The sequence below is a fragment of the Balaenoptera physalus genome (genome assembly GCF_965194825.1).
Source record: "Balaenoptera physalus genome assembly, chromosome: 5".
Taxonomy (NCBI): Eukaryota; Metazoa; Chordata; class Mammalia; order Artiodactyla; family Balaenopteridae; genus Balaenoptera; species Balaenoptera physalus.
Window position 1 is genome coordinate 31,961,988 of NC_138884.1, and position 27,170 is coordinate 31,989,157.

The following is a 27,170-nucleotide window of genomic DNA, read 5'->3' on the forward strand; positions in this document are numbered from 1 at the left end:
TATGGAGTGCAGCTGTGAATGCTTCTGCATCATGGTCTGCCCAATCTCACCCTGTAAGTTACCCTATAATACACTGATCCATTGATTACATGGAGCTGCCTGCCTCATTTTTCAGTCTCAAGATGCCTTCTCAGTTCAGTGGGCACTTTTTGTTCCCTCCATCTTCCAACGTACCTACTTCATAGGGCTGATACAAGGATTACATGAGTTAACATAAAGTATTAGAATAGTGACAGACACAGAGAAAGTACTATGATACTGCTGCTACTATTTATAATACTACTACTGCCACTAAAACTAATCCTTCTCTTCTCTGAACTTCTTGAAAGCAAATGTGTTAATTACCTTTCTACCTCCATCCACAATGCCAGGTATAATGCCTCACACATCGTTGGACCATAATGAGTATTAGTTGGGTAGGTTGAGAGATTATTGCATTTCTAAAAAGAGCCAATGTCAGAGAGTCAGATGAAGGGTTTTTTTAGGTAGGTCAAATGTTCACTATTTATTTCAAGCTAAGTCAAAACTGTGCTTTGTAGGTAAGTTGGAAGAATGGGCTTGGAAGGCTTTAGAAGAGTTATTTTGATGGAGCCAATTAATATGAGGCTGCCACAGCAAAATCACAAAGAGGATTTAGGTCAGTGATTCTTGTTTCTTGTCCAAGATCCTGACAAGTACACAGTTTAAGAAAAAAAAAAAAAAAAAGCCAATACACATAGTGGAAGCTCTTCCATTTCCTTTTTAATACTACTTTCATTGAAGAGTATCCAACAAGGTAAACCGCCCCCCACCCAAAAAGCAGACTTCCGATCCTTGGCAGAAACTGACATCATGAGATCCATGAACCGAGCAAAGTATCAAGGAACTCTGTAATTCTAACTCTGCTTATTATATATTAAGATCACATTATTACAGCATAAAATCCAGTAAATATAGAAAATATAAAATTTTGCCAAAAAATTATGGTTCACTAATAATATCTTTTGTACTCCTAGAAAGCACAAAACAAAACACTATCTTATATTTATATAAACACTGAATTTAATCAATAATAAGTCAGATATTTGCTTCCTTTTTCAAATATCTATATATGCATTTTTATTTTTAATTTTTATCTGGGTTTTTTTAAACTGTATTTTACTGTGTAAAATACAGTAAAAAATCTCATATAATGATTTAAAAATTACAAAGTTATGTCCAAATATTATTTTAGTGTCTCATGATTGATGGTTACTGACTTTATGACTGAGTTTAAAATTAAAGTTTATCTTTACTTAAAGCACAGGTAACAGAAGTTTTAAATTAAATCATTAAATTAAATTAAATCATTAAATTCAACCTCAGATATTTAATAAACCAAAATTTTCTTATTATTGATAAATAATGCTTCAAAATTATAGGGATGGTTACCAACTTATCAATATCTGAAAGTCCTGCTCCAGCTCCAAAAGGTGGGTAGGTATATATTTACTGTTTCTCAATATACAGTAATTTTATTCAAATGAAGCAATGTTTTAGGCACTCAAATTCTGGAATCAGAGAGTCTGAGTCTTAGCTCTGTTTCCTAATAGCTATGAGGACTTCAGCAAGTTATTATTTTTCTTTTTTTAAACTTCTAATTTTGAGATCATTGTAGGTTCATATGCAGTTATAAGAAATAATGCAGAGAGATCAGTGTACCCTTCACCAGTTTTCCCCAGTGGTAACATCTTGCGCAAGTTTAGTATTTATAATATCACAACTGGGAAACTGTCAGTGATACAATCCACCCCTCTTATCCAGAGTTCCTCAGAGTTTACTATTTTTAGAGTAAAATAGTTTTATACAACTTAAGAAAATACTTATTCTCCCTTCATTTAAAAGGGTCTACTTTCTTAAGTATTTCCTTCTAGATTTTCTTGGTCTTGCCTTTTATCATGAAGACAAAAATTCTTCTGAGTATCCTGTGTTGAAAATGTACTTGGGTTATAAATACATTAGGGGCAAAGAAACTTTAGCCTTTGACTCTATATTCAGATTTTTTCCTCTTCTGAGCAACCTATAAGCAAGGCTTTTTTTGCTACGTATCCTAAAAAACATGGCTTAGCTAATCTACAAGGTATTTCTTCAGTTCCTGAGTTACTGGAATAATGTATTTATAGATCTGTGAGCTGTTTAATATCATAACAGTGAGATACCAAGATGAATACCAAAGTTCTCACACTAATTCTCCAAACAGTTATGGTCTCTGCCTCCATAAAAAAGTATTGTAAAATGATAACTAAAAGCCAAAACCAAAAACAACAAAACAAAAGAAGCAAATGAAAACTTATTTGGCTTTCCCTAGTAGCCAGTAGCCACATGTAGCTATTTAAACACTTGAAATGTGGCTAGTGCAACCAAGGACCTGAATTTTAAATTTTATTTAATTTTCTAATTAATTTAAATTTAATTAGCCACATGCAGTTAGTTAGTAGTGTATTAGATAGTGCAGGTCCACAAATGTCAATTGTTCATGAATTCTTCTTCAGTGGAGACACTGAACGTCACTTCTATTTTTAAATGATTTGTAATGTTATCCATTGGATAAAATTTGGGAGCTCTCTTCTACAATTTCACTTGAAAAGAATCACTGAAAATCAAATTGTCAGAGCCTGCATGAATAAAAGTTTCTGTTTCATTGTGCTATGTTGGTGGGAGTTGGCTAAAGAATTCATCGCTTTATCCAACATTTGTCTCTATCTATTATTCTCTGGTTCTTTAGGCTGTTCTGTCCACCCTGCATTACCAAGTGGCTTCAGGCAGACAAACATTAAAAACAAAACAAAACAAACAACACACATAGTCAATATAGCAAATGAGTCTGCAATCAGATAACAAAAGTGGCAAGTGACAAAAGCCAAGTCTCTACTCAATATTCTGTAATAACCTATATGGGAAAAGAATCTAAAAAAGAGTGGATATATATATGTGTAACTGATTCACTTTGCTGTACACCTGAAACTAATACAACATTGTGAATCAACTAGACTCCACTAAAAAAAAACAAAAAACAAAAAAACAAACCTATCACTGTCAAAAAAAACCACTTTAAATTCCACCACAGTACACTGACCCTACTGCTCAGTATTAAAAACTCTACTCAAGTTTTGAAAACCTCCAGAAAGCTTTGGTTTCAGCAGTCATGATACTGCGGCTCACAATTAACACTGCCAGACTCCGCTCTAATCAACTGTTCGCTCAGATGTCCAGCATTTCTTTGGAGCTCCTTACCTCCATGTCACCATGGTTTAGGAGATGACACATGCCTGTGTACTTTTCAGAATGAAGGGCGGGCTTTAAGCGGGTTTTAACACTAAATGAGAACAAGGGTAAGAGAAGAGAAATCAACCCTTTTAGTCAAAGTTGAGCTTCCGGCTAGCTGCAGGCAGGGCACAGCGTGAGAGAATCTGGCTCCAGAAAGTGCCCATGTGTTGACAGCTGAATAAGAGTTTGAAGCCTTAATGGTACAAATGTTCTGTCACTGGTACAGTTACACGGGGCTTTACTTCACCAGAACTGCCAAAATATGCAAAGCTGTTGACAACCCACGATGTGAAATTAATTCACTCTAGACTTTGACATTAAATTAGCAAGTTATTTTTACATAGGTAGTCACCCTGCACTGACTTGATTAACTGAAGAAAAAGAAGGATCATTTCGTTCAGCCTAAAACTTTAAAGGAGTAAGACTAGAGACTATGAAAGAATACAACTAGTACCCGTTCCTTCCTTCTGGAACAAACCCACTAGATAGCAAGTTGGCATTGTGTAACATTTTTATCAGGTGTAGATTCAATTTATTTCACAGGTGAGAGATCTACAAATGCAAAGTTCACCCCAAAGTATAAATATTCAAAATAATCTGGGAGTAAATTAAAATCACTAAGAGATACTCCAACCAGTACGTAGAATCACGTGTAAAACATAAAGATACCGCAGCCTATAAAATTACTTCCAGTATTAACATTCAGTGTTCAGGAATTTTAAAGTTTTTCTAGGCATCTCAGTTTTAACTAAATAATGACAAGTTGTTCTGAATGCTACCCAGCCTATACTAGTCCTTTTGTCTTCTTGAATTCCTGCAGCACCGATCTGGGGGATGTATTCTGCAACTTAGTAGTTGATCTTTTATTATGACTTCCTGTTCATGATTATTATCACCAAAATGAGAAAGTGAGCCACCGAGGCCAGGGACTAAACCTCTCACACGTGCCTCCTGCAGGTCTGCTATATTAGTTAGGAGCATGGGTCCTGGGGCCAGACATCCTGGGTTCAAATCCTGCTCTACCACTGACAATCGGTGTGACCCTAGCAAGTTGTCTAACCTCTCTGGGCCTAGGTTTCCTCAGTAAACTGGGGATAAACACAGTACCTACATGCCTTTCTGTTATTGTAAGGAATGAATAAATTTATACATGCTAAATGCATGGTGCAGTTCTTGGCACTTAGTAAGTATTCAAAAGATGTTGGTTTACATTATTAGTAGTAGGTTTTTTTTGGACGAGTATAGTTAAAAAATAACAAAACAACTTTTTTTTTTTTTTTTCTGGATTGCGGGATGCATTATGGAAACTCTGATGTGAAGCATAAAACAGCTTCATTTTTAAACATCCAATGTTGGGTAAATAGAAAGAAAGGTTGATAAAGGAAATGAGGTTACCCTTTTGAATATATCATTGTTGGTAATACTGACAGGTAAATTCTACTATCCTAAATTATGTTTCTATGAGCAGTCACCTTGTGATTCGTATAATATGAGGGCTCTAGAGCAGACAAATGAGGCTTATTCCTAAGGCCTGATTACTGATAGACCATAAAATGAGTAATGTTAGAGGCATCATCTTTGTTATTACAGTGGATGATTTATTCTACACCAGAGCTCAGGAATCCTAATATTAACGTATCTCGCAGCAATCAATCATATTCAATTTTGACTTTCAAATCTTTGTGAAACATCAGATGCTACTGCTAAGCATACAGCTTAATTGTGGAGACTGCTGATGTGGACAATAATGCCATTAGCGGGCCCAAAAAGCTAAATCAGCAGTACCGAGCCTGAAGATAAAAGAGGGTGGCATTCTGAAGAAAAAGAGTTAACCCACCAATTTAAACAAGATAAACCCACTAAAAATAATTTGCAAAACAATTTTCTTCCTGCATTTAATAAATATGTGTCAGAAGAAACAAAAATCACAGAAGCTGAAAGTAAAAAAAAAAATCAATTAAAATAAAGTCACAGGGCATGGTAGAGAATTCTTTCTGGCAGTTATTTCATACAATGTGGTTAATATTTCCAGTCAGTCAAATTAACGCCATTTTGCCACTGTAGATTTACAGTCGCAAAATGCACACTCCCAAGAGGCTTATTTTATTCCAAGAATCAGAGTAACAAATTCCTTTTAGGCACAGAACAACTTGACCATTTTCTTCTGAACGTAAGTAATGAAAGAGAAACCGTCCCTCAGAAAAAAAATTAATTTGCTATACATTCACATTTGGCCATCATCTTGTCCCTCCTTGATTTCCCCTTCAAAGTCCTTGGATAGAAACCCATCCATTTATCCATTTATCGCTCCATTTGTATCAACAGATATGCTTTTATTTCTTATCGGCCTGCCTATTCATATCATGTGTACTCTGCCATGTTATTGATTGAAAGAAACTCAGGCAAGGTGGTGTCAGCTCATATTCCTAAAGGGAGTCCCCTGAGTAGATTGGTGAGGCACTTAAGGTCAAGTCAGAATTGTCTGTTTCTACATTAAAACTGCAGGGCACAGACACAGGAAGAATGTAGATTTCTCAAGCATGCCAAACAAATACCAACACTCAACCTTCATGGTTTTATCTTCCCCCACAGAGTTCAGAGGTACTTTTCATGGAGGAAAACTTGGTTTTGTAAAACAAAAATTATTTTAAACCGTTCTTCCTACTTTCCATGCTTTCTTCTTCCTTTCTTTCATCTCTTTTATTTATCTATCCAAATAGTTACTCCAAACAGAGAGAAATCGTAAGGCAAATAAAGTCACTGAAGCACACAATGGCTGGAGAGACAGGATCTAGTAACTCCCCTAATAGCTTAATCTGGTGTTTTCCTAATGACTTGTGAGATAATCCTTTTCTCCTTTGAACAAGGAGAAAGTAAAGTTAACCACATTTGTCAACTATATGCTTAGCACCATAAAAATTCCCAATATCTGGATTATTGGAAGAACCTCAAAATTCATTCATCAAACACTTTCCAGAGCACATATATGCACAGCACTTTTTCTGGAACAAGGGTTTCAAAGATGGATATAATATGCTTGCATGATACGTGCTGTGATAGGACATAAACCACATGCCAAGGGAGAGAACAGCATATCATGGCCTAAAGAGCTAGAGTTAGACAGACTGGGATTCAAATTTGTCTTTCTCCACACAGAGGGGGGCTCTCAGAAGTCACCTACCTTCTTGAATCTCATTTTGCCCAAATATAACATAGACATCGTATTATTTATCTTACATAGTACTCTTGGTAGATGGTTAATAAACAGTAGTTTGCTTTTCCTCTTTGGATACAAAGTCAAGGACAATTCATTCGGTCTAAGGGCAGAGAAGATAATGGGACAAGGGGCCAAAGAAAGGGCAGAGTTGGCGCTGGCTTTGTAGAAAAAGTAGGATTTCAATAGAGAAAATTGGGAAGTAAGGGATCCTTGGCAAAGAAAGCATCATGAGGGAAAAAAATGGAACTGTATAAAGTACATGTTTTTTTTTTTAAAAAAAAAGCACATGGCATGTTTAGAGGGAGCAGAGCAGAGTGGGTAAGAGTGGGGTTATGGGGTCAGCCTGCCTGAGCGGGGCTCATGATGCCTACTTGGGATGACCTGGGGTAGGTAACTTGCTTATTCACTTTCCTCCTGTATTGCCCACATATAACAACACCTACGTCATAGGGTGTACTGAAGATTAAATGGAGGATATATACATATATCCTCCATATATATGTGTGTGTATATATATATATATAAAACAGGGCCTCCTGTAAAATCAATGTTACTGCCATTATTGTTAGAGCTATTACTACTAAAGACCTATTATTGTTAGAGAAGTCTCAGTGGGTTGGGGATGGCGCAAGTTTAAGGAAAATGGAAGAAATATGGGTCACCAGAGGGGTATTTTTCATTCTTCCTTTTGACTACCAGGCATCTGATTACTTAGTACTCTAAAAGCAATATTTTATCTCAGTTGGGTGAATGGGTTACTTCTATCGATATCAGGCTACTCTATGTCTCCTCCCATCGCTAAATATATTCTGGTCCAGTGGTTGCTAAGCCTGGCCGTGCATCAGAATTCCTTGGGAATCTGATTTAAAAAAAAAAAAAAAAAGAGAGAGAGAGAGACTCTTGGGTCTAAACCTAGAGATTCTTATTCAATAAATTTAAGGTGGAGCTGAGAAAACTGCATTTTTTAAAAAGCTTCCCTGGTGATTCTGATAAACACCTAAATGTGGAGACCTTCACTGTAGTCTACTCAGAAGCCAGGTCAATATGTTTTACTCTTATTGCCCATTGAATAAAATAACATCCAGCTTATCTAATAATAAGAGATTCATAAAAGTGCTAGCTTCCTTTTATTTTTAACCTTACAAAAACACTGATTCATTGAAAGAAGGCATTAATAAGAGTATAACTTCTTTGTTAATTAGTTACTGAAGCATTTTGCAAGGATGATACCATGAAAGAGCTTGGAATGACAGAGGTAAGTTAACTTTTCATCAAACATTAAAAAAGAAAATACCCTTTTCTCAGATTAAATATCACAATGCTTCCAAAATAAGTTGTTTCACCATTATTTACTCTACCCTCAGATACATTTAGGAATGTAAATTATGAAATGAGAATCCAAGGAATTCATGATGGTTTCAACATTACAACTAGGAAGACTCAAATTTTGATTGTCCAGAGTCCGTTTGTTCTTTCAATAGATCTGTCTGAAAGAATATCAGTCAGCCATATCAGAGAGCCCTATTAGCTTCACAAAATAATTGTTTATTTTATTAAGATCATTTATAGCTTCTTAGTGCACCTAAGGGTTTATTGATCATTATTGGATAGGAAGTCCTAGAGGAAGAACATTTTAAGCAAAAGGCTGATTTGGAATACAAATAAACATCCCTGAGGTTATAATTTTAAAGTAATTTTATGTGATTTACAAATAAATTCAAGGGCAGGGCAAGATACAAGGGCTGGCAAGGTAAGCCCAGGGACCAGGTCAAGAACTGCCATATTAAGTCCAGATTTTATCCTGAGAGAAAGGAGGAGCTACTCAGGGATTTTAGTGGTAAAAATTTACATTGTAAAAGGGTCTAATACAGTAGTTCTCAACACTGAATACATATTCGAGTCACCCAGGAGCTTTAAAACAATATCAGTGTCTAAACCCCCCTACACCAGATTATAATTTAATTGGTCTGGAGTGGGGCCCACACAGCAGCAATTTTCTTTAAAAAACTACCCCAGTTATTTACTATATGGCCAGGGTTGAGAACTACTGCTCAGACTGGAAGCCAGGAAATCAGCAGGGCTGTGGAGAGACGATGGCTGAACAAGGGCCCTGGTGGTGGAGACGGAGAAACGTGAATAAATTTGGCAGATACTCAGGTGATAAAATGAACAGGATGTATTGATTGGTTACCTGTGGCAAGTGAGGGGAATACATGAAGTAAAAATTACGTACAGGTTACCCCAGGAAAATGGGCAAATTGTGATGCTGTTCATTGGCCTTAAATTCTATTGAACCTGGGTTTGGATCTGGCTTGTCCATTTTCTATTTTGAGCCTTCGGCCAAGTTATTTAATATCTCTTTGACTCCTCATACAAAATGAAGTCAATATCACTTACTTCACAGCAGTAGAGATTATACAAGATAACCTATATAAAGGACCTAGGACAGTGCCTGTCACATAATAGGTGCTTAATAAATGTTTTTCCCTTCCATATTATAACACAGCTACTCCAGGTGTCCCATTTAAATTCCTAAAGGAACTAAATTTGTTTCAATACATGAAATTATTTTAACATAGTATTTAACAGATACTATGATTTCTACTTCTCAAAAGATGCAAGACATTTAAAAAGGATGTCTTGGATGTCGGGAAATAGTTTACTATCATTTCTAGAAACACAGATACATTGAGGGAAATCTGCTTCTAATTTTGTTAAGTTATTTCAGAAACAAACAGTAAGGATAGAGAGAGCTTGATAATGAAAGACTGATCTTAGGAAAAGCATTCTAGTTTTAATTTATCAACACAGGGTCTCAATACCTGGAGGGATGCTCTCACCTCGTGGCCTTTGCACTGGCTGTTCCCTTTGCCTGGAATGTTCTTCTCCAGAAATCTTCATAGCTAACTCCCATGAGAGCACTCAAGGTTTTGCTCTCCCTAAACGAGGCCAACTTGATCACCCCACTTAAATCACAACCTCCCCACCTCTGCCTCAGCACTTCTGGCTTCCTTTAACCTTTCACTCTTCTTCTTTTTGTTTCTGTAGCTCTTCTCTCTTTAACAAACTGTATAATTTACCTATTTGTTTATTTTTTATTGTCTGTCTATTCCCAACAGGATGTAAACTCCCTGAGGGAAGAAATCTAAGATTGTTTTATTAACTTATTATCATTGTGCCAAGGACCTAGAATAGTGCCTGGCACAAAGTAGGTATAAAATGAGTATCTGCTGAATAATAAAAGATTTAAAAATTGCCAACAAAATTCAAAATTCATAGAAGTATATGCTAATATTGTAAGTAGGCAGGCGACTAATATAATATCAAGTCATCAAAACTGGTTAAAAAAGAAAAGGATAGGTGAAGGGGTTGTTGAAACCAAAAATTTTTGTTCACTAGTACCAATCAGTGCGCTGTTCTTAGAGCATCTGTGCCAGGACTAGTGGAAAACAGGAAAGAGTATATGTTTTAGGGGGAAAACTAGCTTTGGAAGCAGTACTTTGGGAGTGAGGCATGATCTAGTGATGAAAACAAAGATTAGGATTTAAGAGTTTGCCATTTTGCTTTTAAGTTTGCAGGGATGCTTTCATATGCCAAAGAAGGGCATAAAAATACACTTTCTTATTAACAATTTATCAGGGATACTACCTGTCTAGCTACAGAGAAGATTATAACTTATAGCAGGCCAAAATGTCATTAGTGTTCTCCCTCTCTCTTTCTCCCCCCCATCTCTTCCTTCCTCTTTTCTTATGTCCCTTTTTCTCTTTGTTTCTGAAAACAGGAGAGGATGATGATAATAGTCTGGTCTTTGACAAAAACATAATTCACAATCCAGCCTTGATTTCCTAATCCACAGAAAACTGACTCACAGAGAACCAATCTTTCTTCTGTCTGAACGACAGCTGCCTTGAAGAACACAAACAAGCAAGATTACCAGGGCACCAAAGACAGCCTAGGCGGGAACGACTTTATGAATTTCCAGAGAAGAAATTAAATTACATCGTAATGCTCTATCTACATTACAGAGAACACAAAAAAAGGAAAGGTGTTGGAATAATTCCATTTTGCATGGATTTCATGATACATCTGTTCTCTAGTCTAAAGATTTCTAGGAGATAAGAGCAAAATAAATGGGGTTCAGGCAACTCTAGAGAATACAGATTAAGATAGAGAAAATGCCAAAGCAAATAAGCCTGAAGCCATTTAACAAAGCAGTGCCTGTTGATTGATTTATATTTGGTTTACTAATGGGATTGCACACAGAGTCCACTGTGCCCAACTTCTTGCACTTCACATTTGAGACCCATACTTGGCAACTGAAAGCCCAGTAGGGAGGCTGATGAAAGAAGATCAGATAATCTGCAAAGCAGATAATCTGCTTCTCACAATTGAGTATTAGAACAGTCTAGTGGGCCACCTGAGCCCCCGTAATATACTCTTTCCAGGCCCACAGACAGAGTCTCTCAGGTTATTGACCTGAGCCCAGAGGCATCATGGAGGTTCACAATTAAAAGGCTTTGACCCAACTTCTGACCTCAATGTCTGCTTCCTGTGGAGAGGGTCTGAACTGGCCTAACAAAATTGCAGACTTAGGAATGCTGCCCAAATTGCTTTCATTCTGTCTTCTAGTTCACCAAACCATTAGGATCCTATTTGTTCAGATATATGCTGGCCCACCAGCTCAAAACAGTCCATATTAGTCTTTGTTGTAGAGGGCTTTGGTGTTCTCAACAATTACTTATCCTTTACTCCTATCAAAAGTGACAATCTTTAACACGTGTAATACGTGTGTTTGCAGCTTCGACTCTATGCTTGATCAATGAATACAACATCTTTTATTGATGTAGATTTATCAGAAGATTCAGCAAGATCATCAGAACAAACAGGTCTTAGAGGAACAAGACCTCCAATAAAAAAATTACTGGTTACCTTAATTTTGTAATTGCTGCTGCTGATAGAATAAATGATATTCAAAACTGACACCTGGTCTAAAATGAAACAAATATTTCACCTCATTTAATTGCTTGTGACATTGCCTGAATAACTAAGAGGATCAGCCCAATGGGGAGGCTGCGAAACAAGCATCTTCAGAGATGAAAATCCCAATCTTGACAACCTCTCAGGCAGAAAAAAATTTTAAATACACTATGTTGATACTAACAATTAAGTACTTTGCTCAAAATCACTGTATTCTTTCTATATTTTTAATTCTCTCCAAAGAACATGGCCATAAGAGACTATACTCTTTCACTGTGTACTTCTAGACCATCCCACCATTTGAGCATTGAGTCAAGAATTACTGCTAGCTGAGAGAGGTACAATTCCTGAGAGCTTGGAGGACGGCCCCAGCTCTTGTCAAATTATGTACTGATAGCTCATAGTTCATTCAGTGACTCAAACTATACAAATACCTGCTTGTCAAAAAACTATCTGTGCATGTGGATTGCTTGTGTGTGTGTGTGTGTGTGTGTGTGTGTGAGAGAGAGAGAGAGAATGTGTGTATAAGAATATGAGTGAGTAAGCAAAAGAGAGCTAACTTCCTCTGTTACAGAAAGCTGTTGCAGCAAACTTTGATATCCACTGGGAAGAAAACTATCAAGGATACAAGTTTCAGATACAAGTATATAACTAATCAAATAAAATTTTGTCTAAACCCAAGCACACTCCATTAGTTATCATTTCTCCAGGTCAATTTACAACCCTATCAAAAGCAGGAAAAAAATCAACAACAATAATAAAAAATAAGGAAAAAAATATCCCCAGATTTCAGGCATACATGAATTTTCAGACTAGTCATATAGGATGCCTGAGTTAACCATGGACCCACTTACCAAATAAAAATGTGGTAGCGGGTTTGTGATCTTATGTTAATTATACTTGCCAAAGGATGACTATGAAATTTCTGGTAAGTAGAGAGTTTTGCTTTGTAAAAGTTACTTGCCATCAATATGCATACAGCTACATTTAGGTTAAGTGTTTTATTTTTTTCACATCAGCCAGATTCTGCTGGCTCTTCTTTTTAGTAAAGCAATCCAATTCACAACATACACTTAGTTTCAATTCAACAAATGCTTTTTGACCACCTACTGTATACAGGGCACTAAATTAGATATTGCTAAAAGGTAGAAGGAGAAATTGTATCACAATTCAGAATACAGGAAATCTGAGTCTTTTAAAAACTAACCCATTGGATTCTTATTTATAATTATGTACCAGTACACAGAAATATGTAAAAAATGGTACCTCTATATTATTATAGCATATATTTTTTTTCTACTTTTCTTTTTTTAATATTACTAACACTCTATTTAGGGAATAAAGTAATCACTGTACTCACAAAAACATGTAATTAGCTAGGATATTGTTCATCTCAACTCCCAGAATTTCAAAAACTTGATAATTTAGAGTAAACAGATATAGGTCTAGGCATTTATGAAACTTAGTTCCTGAATCCCTAAGGAGTGAAGAAATGCTGGCCTTCATTTTGGAGAACTTTTCAATTTATGCCAATCACTCATTTATTATTGGAATTTTATCAGCAGGGACAGATGTAGGTTTTGCGGGACTCAAGGCCTATACAATCTGGGGCTTTTCTTTAAGAAAGGAATGCAAAATTAGTTCCAGGGTGAGGGGTCCTAAAGTTTAAGCTTCATTAGCTTCTCAGCAAATCTGTCTCTGGTTTTCAGCCATTAGTAACAAGCTTTTATTAGTGACATGATGTAAAACAGAGCAACAAGTATCTGAAACTTAAGTTGGGGCGGAAACGTATTTCTCTGAAATTTAATTATAGGAGCTATGTGGACTTTTGTGAAAATGAGCTCCTAAGGCACCGCCCAGAAACCTCTAACATTACCATGCACAGCGTCAAGAGAAGGCTTAAGGTTAATCACTCATTTCCCCTTTCAATCTGTCTCAATTACTGTTCTGGGATGCTTCAATTAGTCATTCTCCTTCTCTCCAGGGATAGGGAGAGATTGCAGATAACTCATCCCAAATAGACTTCACAATTTGAATCCCTCCACCCCGCTAAACAAAAATCTTCACTAGAGACAAGCAAGATTTGCTATCATCCATTCTGTATTCCGTCAATGCCACTCTTTCATCAGACAAATAGAAGCCATAAGTCTTCTGGGATACTGGGTCTTCTTTTCCCTTCCCCCAGAGGAGTGAGTTCTTTTTCTGCCACACATTCAGCCCAAGACAGCCGTAGGCAATTGTTCTTAAAACTGCCCTTGGACGGCCCTTTCCAGAAGCTAGCCCCTGAGACAGACAACCATATTATCAATCACCTAGACAGCATTTATCCTTTTTTCTATGCCTACTCTCCACCTGTCATAAGGAGACTGTTTAGCCCTAGAGTCTAAAATCTGCAAAAGGAGATATTCCATAACTCTTTAATAAGCATGTGTAGTATCAATAGTTTACAGAAAACTACATAGAAAATAATGATTTCTAAACCCAGAAAGAGTAATGCCTCCTATCATTAGAGAAGGCATTCAATCTCTCTAAATTCATGCCACGAGAAAAAATTCTAATCCAACAAAAGGCTGTGTTACAAGGGTTGCTTTTTCTTTCTTTGCAAACAAAAACAAACAAACAAACAAAAAACTAGGTTGTTTGGGTTCTGCTATCATGATATGGAGATTATCTACAGCAGTAGTATAAATTGACCCTAGGAATGGATAAAGATTTCTAGTTATGTTGACATTTTGGTAATTGTTTATTTTCCTGTAGAAGGACTAAATGTGCTCAAGCACTGTGTAAAGTGGTCTGTTTCTGATCGGTCATTTCTTCCTTTGTGCTATCACTGGATTTACACTATCACAGCAGTTGTATCATGCTGCAATTACTTTTTCTCATGACTGATACACCCATAGACTATAAACTTCTGGGGCTAGGCTGCAGGGGGAACACTGGGGCTGTATTCATTTTTGTCTCCTTAGTGATGAGTAGAGTGCAGACACACAGTAGATGCTCAACGTACTGAAGGAGAGTCATGGAATGGATAATAGTAAATGGCGAGATTTAAGTATTTTAAACATTGGCTTGGAATTATGCTCTTCAATTAAATGTGAATGGCAGGGAGCCCAATATTTTAGGAATCAACATGGTATTTTGAAAAACAAATAATGAAGCTGCTTTATAAAGACCTGGCACAAAAGATGTTCTCTATGGAACCAAGCAGTGTTAAGTATGGAGTGATTTTTAATACATAGTAACTTCTCTTTCTGGAAAAACCTTTCAAAAACTAGAGATTAAAAAATTCCAGATGTGTTTAAAATTACATCATTTATTTCAAATTTCTTATAAAATTGACACCATAAGTCCTGACTTTCCTTTTCATAACATTTGTATTTCTGCACATAAGAAAAATAACAAAACTCAGTCAACTTACGAAACTCTTCTCATTTATGAACCCAGGATATCTCAAGACAGAATTATATCAATATTGAAAGGATGGAAAGGAGGATTAAATCTAATCAATATTGATGACACTTTCCTTTATGTCTTCTAACCTCCTCTTGGTACCACCTTCTCTTTGCATGGCTCTAACTTTTTTTTTTTAAATTAATTAATTTATTTATTTAATTTTGGCTGTGTTGGTTCTTCGTTTCTGTGCGAGGGCTTTCTCTAGTTGCGGCGAGCGGGGGCCACTCTTCATCGCAGCGCGCGGGCCTCTCACTATCATGGCCTCTCTTGTTGCAGAGCATGGGCTCCAGACGTGCAGGCTCAGTAGTTGTGGCTCACGGGCCTAGTTGCTCTGTGGCATGTGGGATCTTCCCAGACCAGGGCTCGAAACCCGTGTCCCCTGCATTGGCAGGCAGATTCTCAACCACTGTGCCACCAGGGAAGCCCTCTAACTTGTTTTTGCAAGCAGGCCTCAAAAAAATTTCAATGTTCAATTTGTCTCCTTATCTAGTTTGTGCTCTGCTCTCTCATCACACAATTTAAGTATTTTTATTGTATCAGTGACCATTGTAGATTGTGCTTACAATCACGACTCCAGAAGGAGGCGGGAAGCAACTAGACAAGATTAGTTGGCTCAAGTTGATTCTAGGAGACTAAGTGGTTCTATAATAATATTGGGAGGAGGTCACAGCCTAACTCCTGGGGACAGAAGGTCCTGCATTCAGGATCCTTCCAGACCTCACCCTATGTGCCTCTTCATCCACTGTTCATTTGTACCCTTTTTAATAAACTGGAAAAAAAATGGAAAAAAATATTATTTCATATAATATTTACATAATTATTATTTTGATACAGGTGCTGCTCTGTGTTCTGCATATTAAAAAAAAACAAAAACTGTTTCTTTCAACTCCCTTATGAGATAGCTTCTTCCACTATTGTCCTCTATTATAGTTGAGACACCTGAGGCTCAGAAAGACTAACAACTGACTGCTAATCTCACTGAGGTTCAATCTCAGTCTGCGTCCAGAATCTGTTCTCTATGAATAATGATGAACATACTGATGACAACAGTGAAGTAACAATAATAGCTAATACTTAGGCAGCACTTATTAGGTACCAGCCATGTTCTAAGTACTTATATGTATTTATTCACTTACTGAAGAATCAACACTAGACTGAAAGTCAAAAAGACCAGAATTCCAGTCCAACTTCTGGTGTGATTAACTCCAAAATTTGGAGGAAGTCTCTTCGACCAGTCTGGGTCTCATTTTCCACAGATACGCATTGAAGGTATTGTACCAGATATCTCTGAGGTCTAACATCATATTTATAGTTGGCCCACTCAGAATAGGACAGAAGAGGCCCTTGAGATGAGTGCGGGTACTCGAATGAAATTATATTCTTGTTCTCAAAAAAGTTTTATACTAAGTCAAACAACTGAACACTAACAAAGATCTCACACAGTGCTCAAAACTGCCATTTGGTGGATTAACACAGAATGCAATATTACACTTGGTAATTGCTATGGCTGAATTGTGTTCCCCCGACCCCAAATTCACATGTTGAGTCCCTAATTCCCACTGTGTCGCTATTTGGTGATAGGGCCTTTAGGATGTAATTAAGGTTAAATGAGGTCATAAGAGTAAGGTCTTAATCAATAGTGCTGGTGCCTTATAACAAGAGGAAGAGACACCAGAGATCTCAGTCTCTCTCTCTCTCCACCATGTGAGGACACAGTGAGAAGGTGGTCATACACAGGCAAGAAAGAGATCCTTCACCAGGAGCTGAATCAGCTGGCACCTTGATCCTGAACTTCTTAGCCACTGTGAGGAATAAATTGATGTTTTTTAACCTACCCAGTCTACAGTATTTTGTTAACGGCAGCCTGAGCACACTAAGTAATTAGAAAAAAAATTCCTAGAAGCTATAAAGGAAGAGACTGCTGAATTTAATTGCATATTAAACAACAACTTTATATGAAAAAAATACAGTCAAAAGATAAATGAATAAAAAAATATTTGCCACACATGTAACAGGCTAGATTATTATTATATGAATAGCTTATGAAATCAATATAAATGATTAATGATAAAATTGGTAAAAAGATACGAACATTTTTCTATCTTTGGTGCCTAGCACTGTTCCTTGAGAGAAACCTATGGTAAAGAAGCTAATGATTAATTGAATTAAATACATAAACTATGTAATTTTATCATCCCTCTTTGTTAGGTTTTTTAAAGCACATAATATATATATAGATATACCTATATGGATATATATATATATATATAGTGATTTAGATAATAAGGTTAATTTTACACATAGAATTTTATAGGAATATAAAATCAGAATATTGTATTAAAAAAGAAAAAGGTAGGAAAAAGTTAATGAAGATTTTAAAAACTGTTCAACCTCACTTATAATTAACAATAAATAATATAAGTTATGCCATAATAAAGAATTGATAAATACACATCTAAACAAGGTAATATTTTCTCTTAATGAATTTACAAGTTAGTAATACCCACTATTGGTGAGGGTGTGGCAAAAACCCTCTCACACTGTTGAAAGGAGGGTAAATGGTAGAGCCTTTTAAGAGGGAAATTATCAAAATTAAAACTATAAACACTTTCTGGCCCAGCAATTCTACTTCTAGGAATTGTTGCTAATAATATGCTCCAAAACCAACCAACAAAACATCAAGATAAATGTACACTAATGTTCATGACCAGTTATTCGTAACAGTAAAAAACTGAAAACAACCTTACATGGTCATTCACGGGGAATTAGTTAAATCCATTATGATATACCTTGTCAGTGGACTCATAAGCAGATGTTTAACAGAACAAAGGAAGATTGGATTGAGTTAAGAAAAAAAAAAAGCAACACCCCTAGATATATTACCATTCATGTGAATGTTTGAAAGTACACACATATGCATGTGTGTGTACACACAGATATGATACTGGTATTGTCATAAATATTTTTCTGGTAGAAAACATGAGAAACTTAACAATGGTTATCCATAAGGAGAGGCTGGGGAAGGATACTTTCATTAATCGTTCTATTTTGTGTGTGCACCTGTAATATATGTTTAAGAACATAATTCTTAAAAACAGAGCATTTATATAAGATGTCTCTAAATTATGGGTCTATCTTTAATAATTTCTAAGGATCAACCACCCTTCCTGAAAAGAATTCCTCAGCGTGTTCAACAATCAGTGTGGCAGACAACTCAGTTAAGCCAGCATCTTCTCCTTTCCTTAGCAATTTCTCTTCTACAAACAAACACACAAGACCTGGAGTTTCTCCTGAGCTCTCTACCCTCCTCCTTGTTCCTTCAAATGCAATCAGTTGCCAAATCCTATGGATTCTCTCCCATTCCCCTGCTTCTCCCCTCGTTCAGGTGTTCGGTATCTTCAACTAGATAATGGTAGTAGTAGAAGGAGATGTTACTGAGTTCTTTTGCGTGCCAGGTACCTCATATGCTCTGCTCTTGAATCCCTACAGCAATCACAGAAGGTCGGTATTAACATCTCTTTTTTTTTCAGATACACACAATATGACTACACTTTAAAAATGCGGTGAGCAGGTGGGTGAAAAGTAACATCTCATTGTTTTGAATTACATTTCTCTAACTCCTCAGAGATTAAACATATCTTCATTTATGTATCGGTCATTCCTATAATCTCCTGTGGCATTTCCTGTCATGTTTTGCTCATTTTTTAAGCTAGGTAATTTGTTCTTTGTTTATTGATTACAGGAGTTTCTTATGTGTTTTTATTTTTTCCCTCAACTTAAAAAAAAAATTCAAACCTCAAGAAAGCTTCCGAGGATAGTATAATGAATACCCAGAGACCCTTCACTTCTATTCACCAACTACCAATTATTAACACTTGGCCACCTCTCTCTCAAACTTCCGCCCCCCCCCCAAATTCTCTCTCTGTTACTTGGGGACTTTGAGACATTGCAACACTGCTCATGGAAATACTACAGCATGTATTCTGTGCCTATTAATACCTTCTGCTATCCTGGCCCTTCAGAGATCCTTTCTCAAGCATGATGAAGTCTCACCACTTCTGGTATAATGCATTTACTGTTTCCTTTCCTTGGAATGTCCAAATATCTATCCATCCTTCAAAATCCTGTAGTCCATGAAGGCTTCCCTTCTCACTTTTCCTTCTGATGTCTGTGCCTCTATTACACCACTTTTTGCTTTCTTCTTGGCACCACGATTAATTATGTATATGTCTCACATCCCCAAATAGTCCACAAACACCTGAGGACAAGAAGTGTGTCCAATAGCAACTTGTATTTTCATAGGGCTTAGCATAGCTCCTTGCAGAGAGGAGACACTCAACAAATGTCTGCAAAATCAACCAGCAGGATCACTGAATAAATGTTTGTTTATGAGAGAAGCAGAGGGAGACTCTGACCCTGTCAGCAACTCTTTCTGATTTTCTACAAGTCACTTAACTTTAGTAGTGATAATACTGATGATAAAATAATAGCTCTTTCTTTTCCAAGACTAGGCACTTTACATATACTGTGTCATTCAGTCCTTTCAACAGCCTTATGAGGTAGACAGTATTACCATATTACAAGAGGAAACAGAAGTGTAGAGAGATCGAGTAACATGTCCAAGGTCACACAGGTGAGGTGTTGGCTTATGATTTCTGTCTTGTTCATCTTTGTATTGTTTTTATTGCTTGCCTGACCTTTCGTATGTGTTCAATAAATGTTTGAAGAATGATTTGTTTAAAAGTGGGTATTTCTTCAAGGAGAAAACTTTTTTCTTTTTTCCTTCTTTTCTTTTTATTGTATCTATATGAGAGGATGGAGGTTAGCTAGACCTCCTGTGGTAATCATTTCATAATATATGTAAATCAAACCATCATGCGGCATGCCTTAAATGTATACAATGATGTATGTCAATTATTGCTCAGTGAAACTGGGGAAAAAACTAAAACTAAATAGATATAGAGATAGATAGATAGAAAGACAGGTAGATAAAATTGGGTGTTTCTTTGTGCCTCCTTGGGCTTTTATGAATTCAATGACTCATGCTATTGAGCCAAAAAACCCCAAACAGATAATTAAAGAAAAGCTGATACTTTCTGTTATACACAGAAAGCGACATATTGATCTTTGGGACTCTATGATAGGTTGGTTTGGCTTTTAACTTTTTGATTTATCATGAACAGCAGCAATACTTAGAGAGGCACTGCTTGAAACATATGCAAAATTAAGGGGCTTTTTCTTTGGGGGGTTCTGGTGATGAGCTAGGTAATTTTAGCTCTGCTTTTATAATTGGCAATTCCACCAAAATCCCTCAGATGGGCATCTGTGATTTCTCTATTAAACATTTTATATTACCTTGGACAATGCTCAGGCCAAGAGTCTAGTGTCAGGGCCCTTTGTTACCAAACTGGGGATCTGCTGCCTATTTCTCACAGGTCTGAGAGTCAGTGGGCCAGGTACAACCTTTCTGGCTGACCAGCGTTGTGGAACCTCAAATAACTGGGCTACATTTTGAGTTCTCTTAAATTCTGATGCCAAATTAACTGATAGGTTTTGCTCTTTAAATGAAAAAAGAAAAAAAGTTATGTGCATAGAACAACTTGCATCAAATTTTGTTTCCCTGAATTATATAGACATTCTCCCAAACTATGGCTATGTTTTAGTTTTGAATATATATGCTTAATAAGCTATATTAACTCTTTTAAGAGCAGTAAGTAGCCAAGACAAGTAGCAGACCAACACCTCCAGAGAGAACTTCAGCCTCCTTGTCCAGTCTTTATGGCCAAGGTCAGGGGATCAGCTTCAAAAATAGTGGCAGGGGGCAGGGAAGGGGGAAGCGAATGGCTGTTGTATAGATAGAAACTCCAGGTTTGGAATTGGGAAGCCTGGTGAGATGGTCTTCTGGCTCTGAGATGTTGGGCACATCACTTATCTAGCCTCTATAACCCTCAGTGTCCTCAGCAAGAAATGCAGGGGTCCATTCCTCCCTGGGGCAGCTGATAGGATTTCTGACTGTGGGTGTGAAAGCACATAGCACAGTTACCTAGCTTAATAAATGCTCAATAAATGTTGGTTGAATGCAAACTATGGGGACTCAAAACATATTTTTTTAGGGATTAGGACAATAAAAAGTGTAATAGCATATGCATTACTAAAGCGTATGTGTTTGAGTTTTAATCTTTTAGTAAAATTTGTTGTAGACATCCTAGATTCTGCTATTTGAAGGATGGCATATTTTATACCTCACCCTGAGCCAATAATAAATGTGTGTGTCCAGTGAATGAACAAATGAATACATGACTGAAAAATGGGATTTTTGGTTATAAACATACCCGTTCACAAGAAACTGTATTAAAACTAACAAAAGGCAATTGGAATGTTTTATGGTTTCAATTACTGATAATATTGCTAAAGCTAGTACTTATTAAGGGCTTAAATTATGCTAGCTTTGGGGAGTTGTAGGGTAAGGATATGGAATATATAAAAGATAGTCATTTAAATCAGAATCCTAGAACTGGGAAGGTTCTGAGTAGGAAGAGTCAAGAAAACATGAGCCATTTTCCCTTCCAACTTTACCAGTTATATTACTTGTAAGTTGTTTAAAGTTACTGAGTTTAAACTTGCCTGCATTGCAAATACTTTTTTGCTTTTAATTCTAACTTCAGATTTAGCAGACATAAAGACACAAAATTCAAAATGCAAAAAAAGGAAATAATGGAAATGGTGGTATAGATAGAGAATATAAAAGCAAGAAGGCTTTAGGAGAAACTGATGCTCAGAGCGACTTGAAAGGGAAAAGGAAACAGACAAACAAAGCTTGATCTATTTTCAGTAAGAAGAGAGATAGATACTGAAGCTAGAAAGGGCAATATCATCCTACCAGTAAAATGTCAATGTGATATGTAATTGAAATTTCTAATTGTTTATAAAAGACGACATATACATGTCATCTTGACTTGTAAAGAAAATTTCTGCTTTGCTCAAAATAGGATATGTAGACCATATAAACTCATGCACTTAGTACAACAATTAGTAACGACCTAGAATTTTTATCTTTATTGTAATTCTCATATCCATATTAATATAAAGCATGCCAGAGCTTTTAAATACTGGCCCCCCAAATTTGAACACTACAAATGTGTAAAGAGGAAAACAATGTCAGGTATCCATTTGTGACTGTGCAAATCAATGTCTCTAAAAAGAGCAGCCTGGACTATGGGTTATTCTTATTACCAAAAAGGAAAACAGCCAGTGTGACCATCAACAAGGAGAAAAAGCGCAAAGTTAAAACACTGCTAAAAGCAAACAGAATTCTTGAACTCTTTGACCTAATTTGCGTTGAGAAAGTGTCCTTCAGCCCCTCGGTTCAGAGCCCACTCACATCTTTGGGGCCGTGGAGCTGGATTTCACTGAGTAACTAACTGGTCAGTGGTGGGGCTGAGCTACACAAAAGACAGATGAAGTTTCCTTCTGAAAGTTAATACATCTGCTCTTAAGGTCCCCAAACATCCCTAACTCCAATCAGTAATTGTCATTAAAAGCTCTCATTATGTGAAGTAAGTGTAATTAGAGCATCTTGCCCTCACGGGGTGTACTGCACGGAGAAGGCTGGAAGCGTTCATAAATTAGTGCCAATTCACTCTGCCTCTATCTACCATGCATTCTGCTGTGAGGGAGAAAAAATTGTATTTATACACATTAAGGCAAAAGCCCACTGGCCCTTACAAAATTAGCCTCAACGCTAACTGTGGTTATTTGAGGGACTCCCTATTTCATTATGTGTCTCAGAAATAAAAGAGATAAAGTTTGCTGCCATCAATAACGCTGAACATATCTGCTGAATCCCGCAAATTCCAAGAAATTAATTATTCAAAATCTTGTGGGAATTTTGTCATGGTGGAGATATGACTTGTCTGCAAACGGAGCTCAGGGGATGCTCAGTATGATCGAGCCCTGTATATGTGCACAACTGCTGCATTCATCACGACGTGGAGAACACAGCATTCTCCTACATCCCTGCAATTCCTGAAAACTTGGAATCTATATTATAAAATAGTTATGCACATCACAATACATTCCCAATCTCTTATGAAGAGTAATCATGATACGTCATTATAGCTTATAGATTAAAGGGATTGGTAAATATATTTTCTCTTCCTCATCTCTTAAACATACATGCCGTAACTCAAAAAACATCGAAATCAAATGGTCAGAGGCAGAAGACAGGAGAGAAAAACATACTGGTCTCTCTCTTGGGAGACAGAATGTGTGTGTGTGTGTGTACACATACATACATGTGTGTATATTTATATGTATATATGTGTATACATGTACACACATAATGTGTTTATATATATTTGCACATATATGCATATACTCATACATACACACGCTCATATAATTCTGAACCCCAGATTTACTGAAAACCTAGAAATTGGCAATGCCAATTTTATCACTGACTGGTATCCCAGGGGCCAACACCCAAGAAGGTGACACTAGCGAAAAATCCAATACTTCCCCCAAAAGGTCCCTTTACAGATGAGCCAGACCTTCAATCCTTGATGAAAAATTTCGAACCATTGTCAATACTTAAGCCAGAATAATCTTTCTAAAACTCAAATCTAATCATGCCATTCCCCTGTGGAAATTCTTCTTATTGTCCTTAGAATAAAGGCCTAAATCCTCCTTAACGAGGCCCACAAGACCCTGTGTGATCTAGCCACCCCAGCCTATCTCAGCCTCATTTAAAGCCATTCTTCATTTTCTGAGCTCTAGGCACAGTGGCTTTCTTTTAGTTCTTTGGACACATCATGTGCCCTGTCTCAGGGCCTTTGAACATGGTGTTCTTTCTTATAAAATGTTCTCCACTTAGCAAATCCCTACCATTGTTCAGATCTCAGTTTAAAAGTCAATTGCTCACAGAAGCCTTCCCTGACCCTCCCTCTCCCCCTCAAAAACAAATAGGTAATAATCACTAAATGTTCCTATGTGTTAGGTAGGCACCATGCCCAAATTTTCACAACAACCCCGTGAAGTTAGCGTTATTATCTCCATTTACAGATGCGAAAATGAGTCCCAGAAAGATTAACATGCAAGAGCATACAGCTTGTAAATGGTGGAAGAGGAACTCACTGATGTCGTTCCCTTGGTGTAGTCTCTCTTCACACCCTATACACTTTGGTTAATACTTAGCACATAATCAGTTGCTTAATGTTTGCTTTCCACACTAGAATGTAACCTCCATAAAGGCAGTAAAGGCAGAATGGGTTCTACCTTGTACTAAGATACTGTGCTGGTACTGGGAACGAACACAGAGGTAAACACACAGTGGTGTGTTTACACACAGTGGTGATGGTACTGGGAACGAACACAGAGGTAAACAAATGTTTCTTGTTGCATGAATGAACGCATGACATATCAAGTCATTTCGAACACAAAGAAAAGAAAGGCTAACAAAATGCTCATGATAAGTTGCTACCTATGCAATTCTAGCACTGAATTTGGAATGCTGAAATAGGCATAACTTATTATTAAGTACTGTATGAAGTCAAATCAAGTCCATAGTAAATATAATCTGAATAGGAAATGCATGAAGCATGTGTGAGAAAAAGGCAAGGCAGTGTACACATCTAACTCCATACCGAAACCTACTAGTAAGAGCAACTACTCAGGGCACTTTTTGAAAATTCAGTTCTCTGTAGTTTTCAGAGTCAGCTTGATAGCTCCCAATTCCAACTTCAAAGTATAATTGGTACGGCCACTGTGAAAAACGGTATGGAGGGTTCTCAAAAAGCTAAGAATAGAACTACCATATGACCCAGCAATTCCACTCCTGGGTATATATCTGAAAAAAACAAAGACACTAATTTGAAAATATACATGCACCCTAATGTTCATAGCAGCATTATTTACAGCATCATTTACAATTACCAAGGTATGGAAGCAACCTAAGTGTCTATCAAAAGATGAATGGATAAAGAAGATATGGCATATATATATATATATATATATATATATATATATATATATATACCACATCTGAATATTTATATTCCATTGTATGGAATGGAATATATTCAGCCATAAAAATGAATGAAATTTTGCCATTTGCAGCAATGTGGATGGACTTGGGGGGCATTATGCTAAGTGAAACAAGTCAGACAGAGGAAGACAAATACTGTATGATATCACTTATATGTGGAATTAAAAAATACAACAAATTAGTGAATATAACAAAAAAGAAACAGACTCACAGACATAGGGAACAAACTTGTGGTTACCAGTGAAGAGAGGGGAGGGGTGGGGAATATAGGTGTAAGAAATTAAGAGGTATAAACTATTAAGTATAAAATAAGCTACAAGAATATATTGCACAACAATGGGAATATAGCCAATATTTTATAATAACTATAAATGAATTATAACCTTTACAAATTGTGAATCACTATACTGTACCCTTGTAACTTATGTAATACTGTACAACAACTATACTTCAATAAAAGTAGGTAAATAGGGATTCCCTGGTGGCGCAGTGGTTGGGAATCTGCCTGCTAATGCAGGGGACAAGGGTTCGAGCCCTGGTCTGGGAAGATCCCACATGCCACGGAGCAACTAGGCCCATGAGCCACAACTACTGAGCCTGCGCGTCTGGAGCCTGTGCTCCGCAACAAGAGAGGCCGTGATAGTGAAGAGGCCCGCGCATCATGATGAAGAGTGGCCCCCGCTTGCGGCAACTAGAGAGAGCTCTTGCACAGAAGCGAAGACCCAACACAGCCAAAAATAAATAAATAAATAAATAAATAAATAAATAAATAAATAAATAAATAAATAAAAGATTATCATTAAAAAAAAGTAGGTAAATAAATAAAATCACATTGAAAAATTGTGTATAATTATGGTAAAATCATCTCAAAGACCCATAGAAGATTTATCTCAATGAATATAGCTAATCCTAGCATCTAAACAATATTACTCATATTATAACAGGAAATCTATTCAGAATAATTGCAAATTTTCTTGAACTTAATATGTAAGGCCAATACCACTGACTCTGGAGATTGGTCAAGGTCAGCTCTAGATTCCAAATTCTCATAATCCATGGTTATAACATGAATGAAAACCTGACTTATGTTATTTATTTCAACATTTCACCTCATTAAGTCTTTTTTTGTGTGTGTGTGTGTGTACATATATTTTATAAATTTTAAATTAAAAATTATGTAAGTGAGACAATGTAAACACCTAATACAGTGCTTGACACGTACTCTACGTAACATGGTAAACGGTCACTATTATTATTGTCGAGGGTTTTTTAATATTATTATAATTGTTGGTATAATAAAATAGAACATTTTTTGTGGCCATAATAAATAAATAAATAAATAATAAATAAATAAAGGAGGCGAGAGCACAAGAAAACAAATTACAGCTTTCACAGAAATCACAGTTTTTCTTTAGAATCGTAACCTAATGTTACACATGTATATCAAAGACTGCATACATTTGTTCCAGCTAACTACATGATCCGTCATTTAATAGATGTGGTTTTCACCTCAAGTTTATGTAATTTACACATTATAGTTGTTGGTTACATTTCCATTTTCTTTATTATTAATATATTACATCTATATCTCAAATTTATGAAAGCAAATCAATAGCTTCAAAGCAGTTTTACAGTACTAAATTAGTGAGAAAAATATTTAAAACATTATAAATATATATAGTAAACAAGACAAATGAAAATATGAAATATACATGCTGGCATAAACACATCTGTAAATATAAAAATTGGTATAAGCACTGCAAAAAAAAAAAGGGAAGAAAAAATTTGGAAACTAACTGATTTGAGCCACAGAACCCAGGAAAGCCTCAGTACTTGAGAAAGTAAGCGTAAGGAGAGGGAGAATAGGAGAACAGGTTGAAAGCCTGTATAAGAAGCAATTAGAATTCAAGATCCCCTCCCCCATCCCATATACTCCCTGGGACTGAAAACAAGATTTTTATTTTCTATGGAATTGAACCAGAATGATTCTAGTGTAGGGGATTCCATGTACAATGTAGAGTGAGCAATAACACACCATACTGAAAACAAAGGGATTAAATGAAATTCTACATTATGAACAATGAATAATGACCCTCAGCCTCGTTTTCCAGTCAGGTTCTAGAATGTTTGCAGCAGGTCAGATACTCCCCAAACAGGAAATTCTCTGAAGGGTTACTAGCACAAGAGAAAAGACTG

At 36.5% G+C, this 27,170-nt stretch overlaps 1 protein-coding gene and 1 long non-coding RNA gene across 5 annotated transcripts in view; one reads left to right on the forward strand and one right to left on the reverse strand.

Moving 5' to 3' along the window:
• SLC10A7 (solute carrier family 10 member 7) overlaps positions 1-27,170 on the reverse strand; it is a 251,927-nt gene that overhangs the window by 104,550 nt on the left and 120,207 nt on the right. Inside the window, exon 6 of one of the 4 annotated variants that reach the window (XM_082463443.1) lies at positions 6,780-15,701. The exons of the other annotated variants lie outside the window; for them this stretch is intronic. Within the exon in view, the coding sequence (XP_082319569.1) occupies positions 15,651-15,701 (51 nt within the window). The 3' untranslated portion in view covers positions 6,780-15,650. Of the gene's footprint in view, positions 1-6,779; positions 15,702-27,170 lie in introns of those variants that run through there. 4 annotated transcript variants of the gene reach the window in all.
• LOC309661659 lies at positions 16,594-25,765 on the forward strand. The gene is made up of 2 exons (XR_014264147.1): positions 16,594-24,551; positions 24,676-25,765. It is a non-coding gene; the product is annotated as an uncharacterized lncRNA (long non-coding RNA).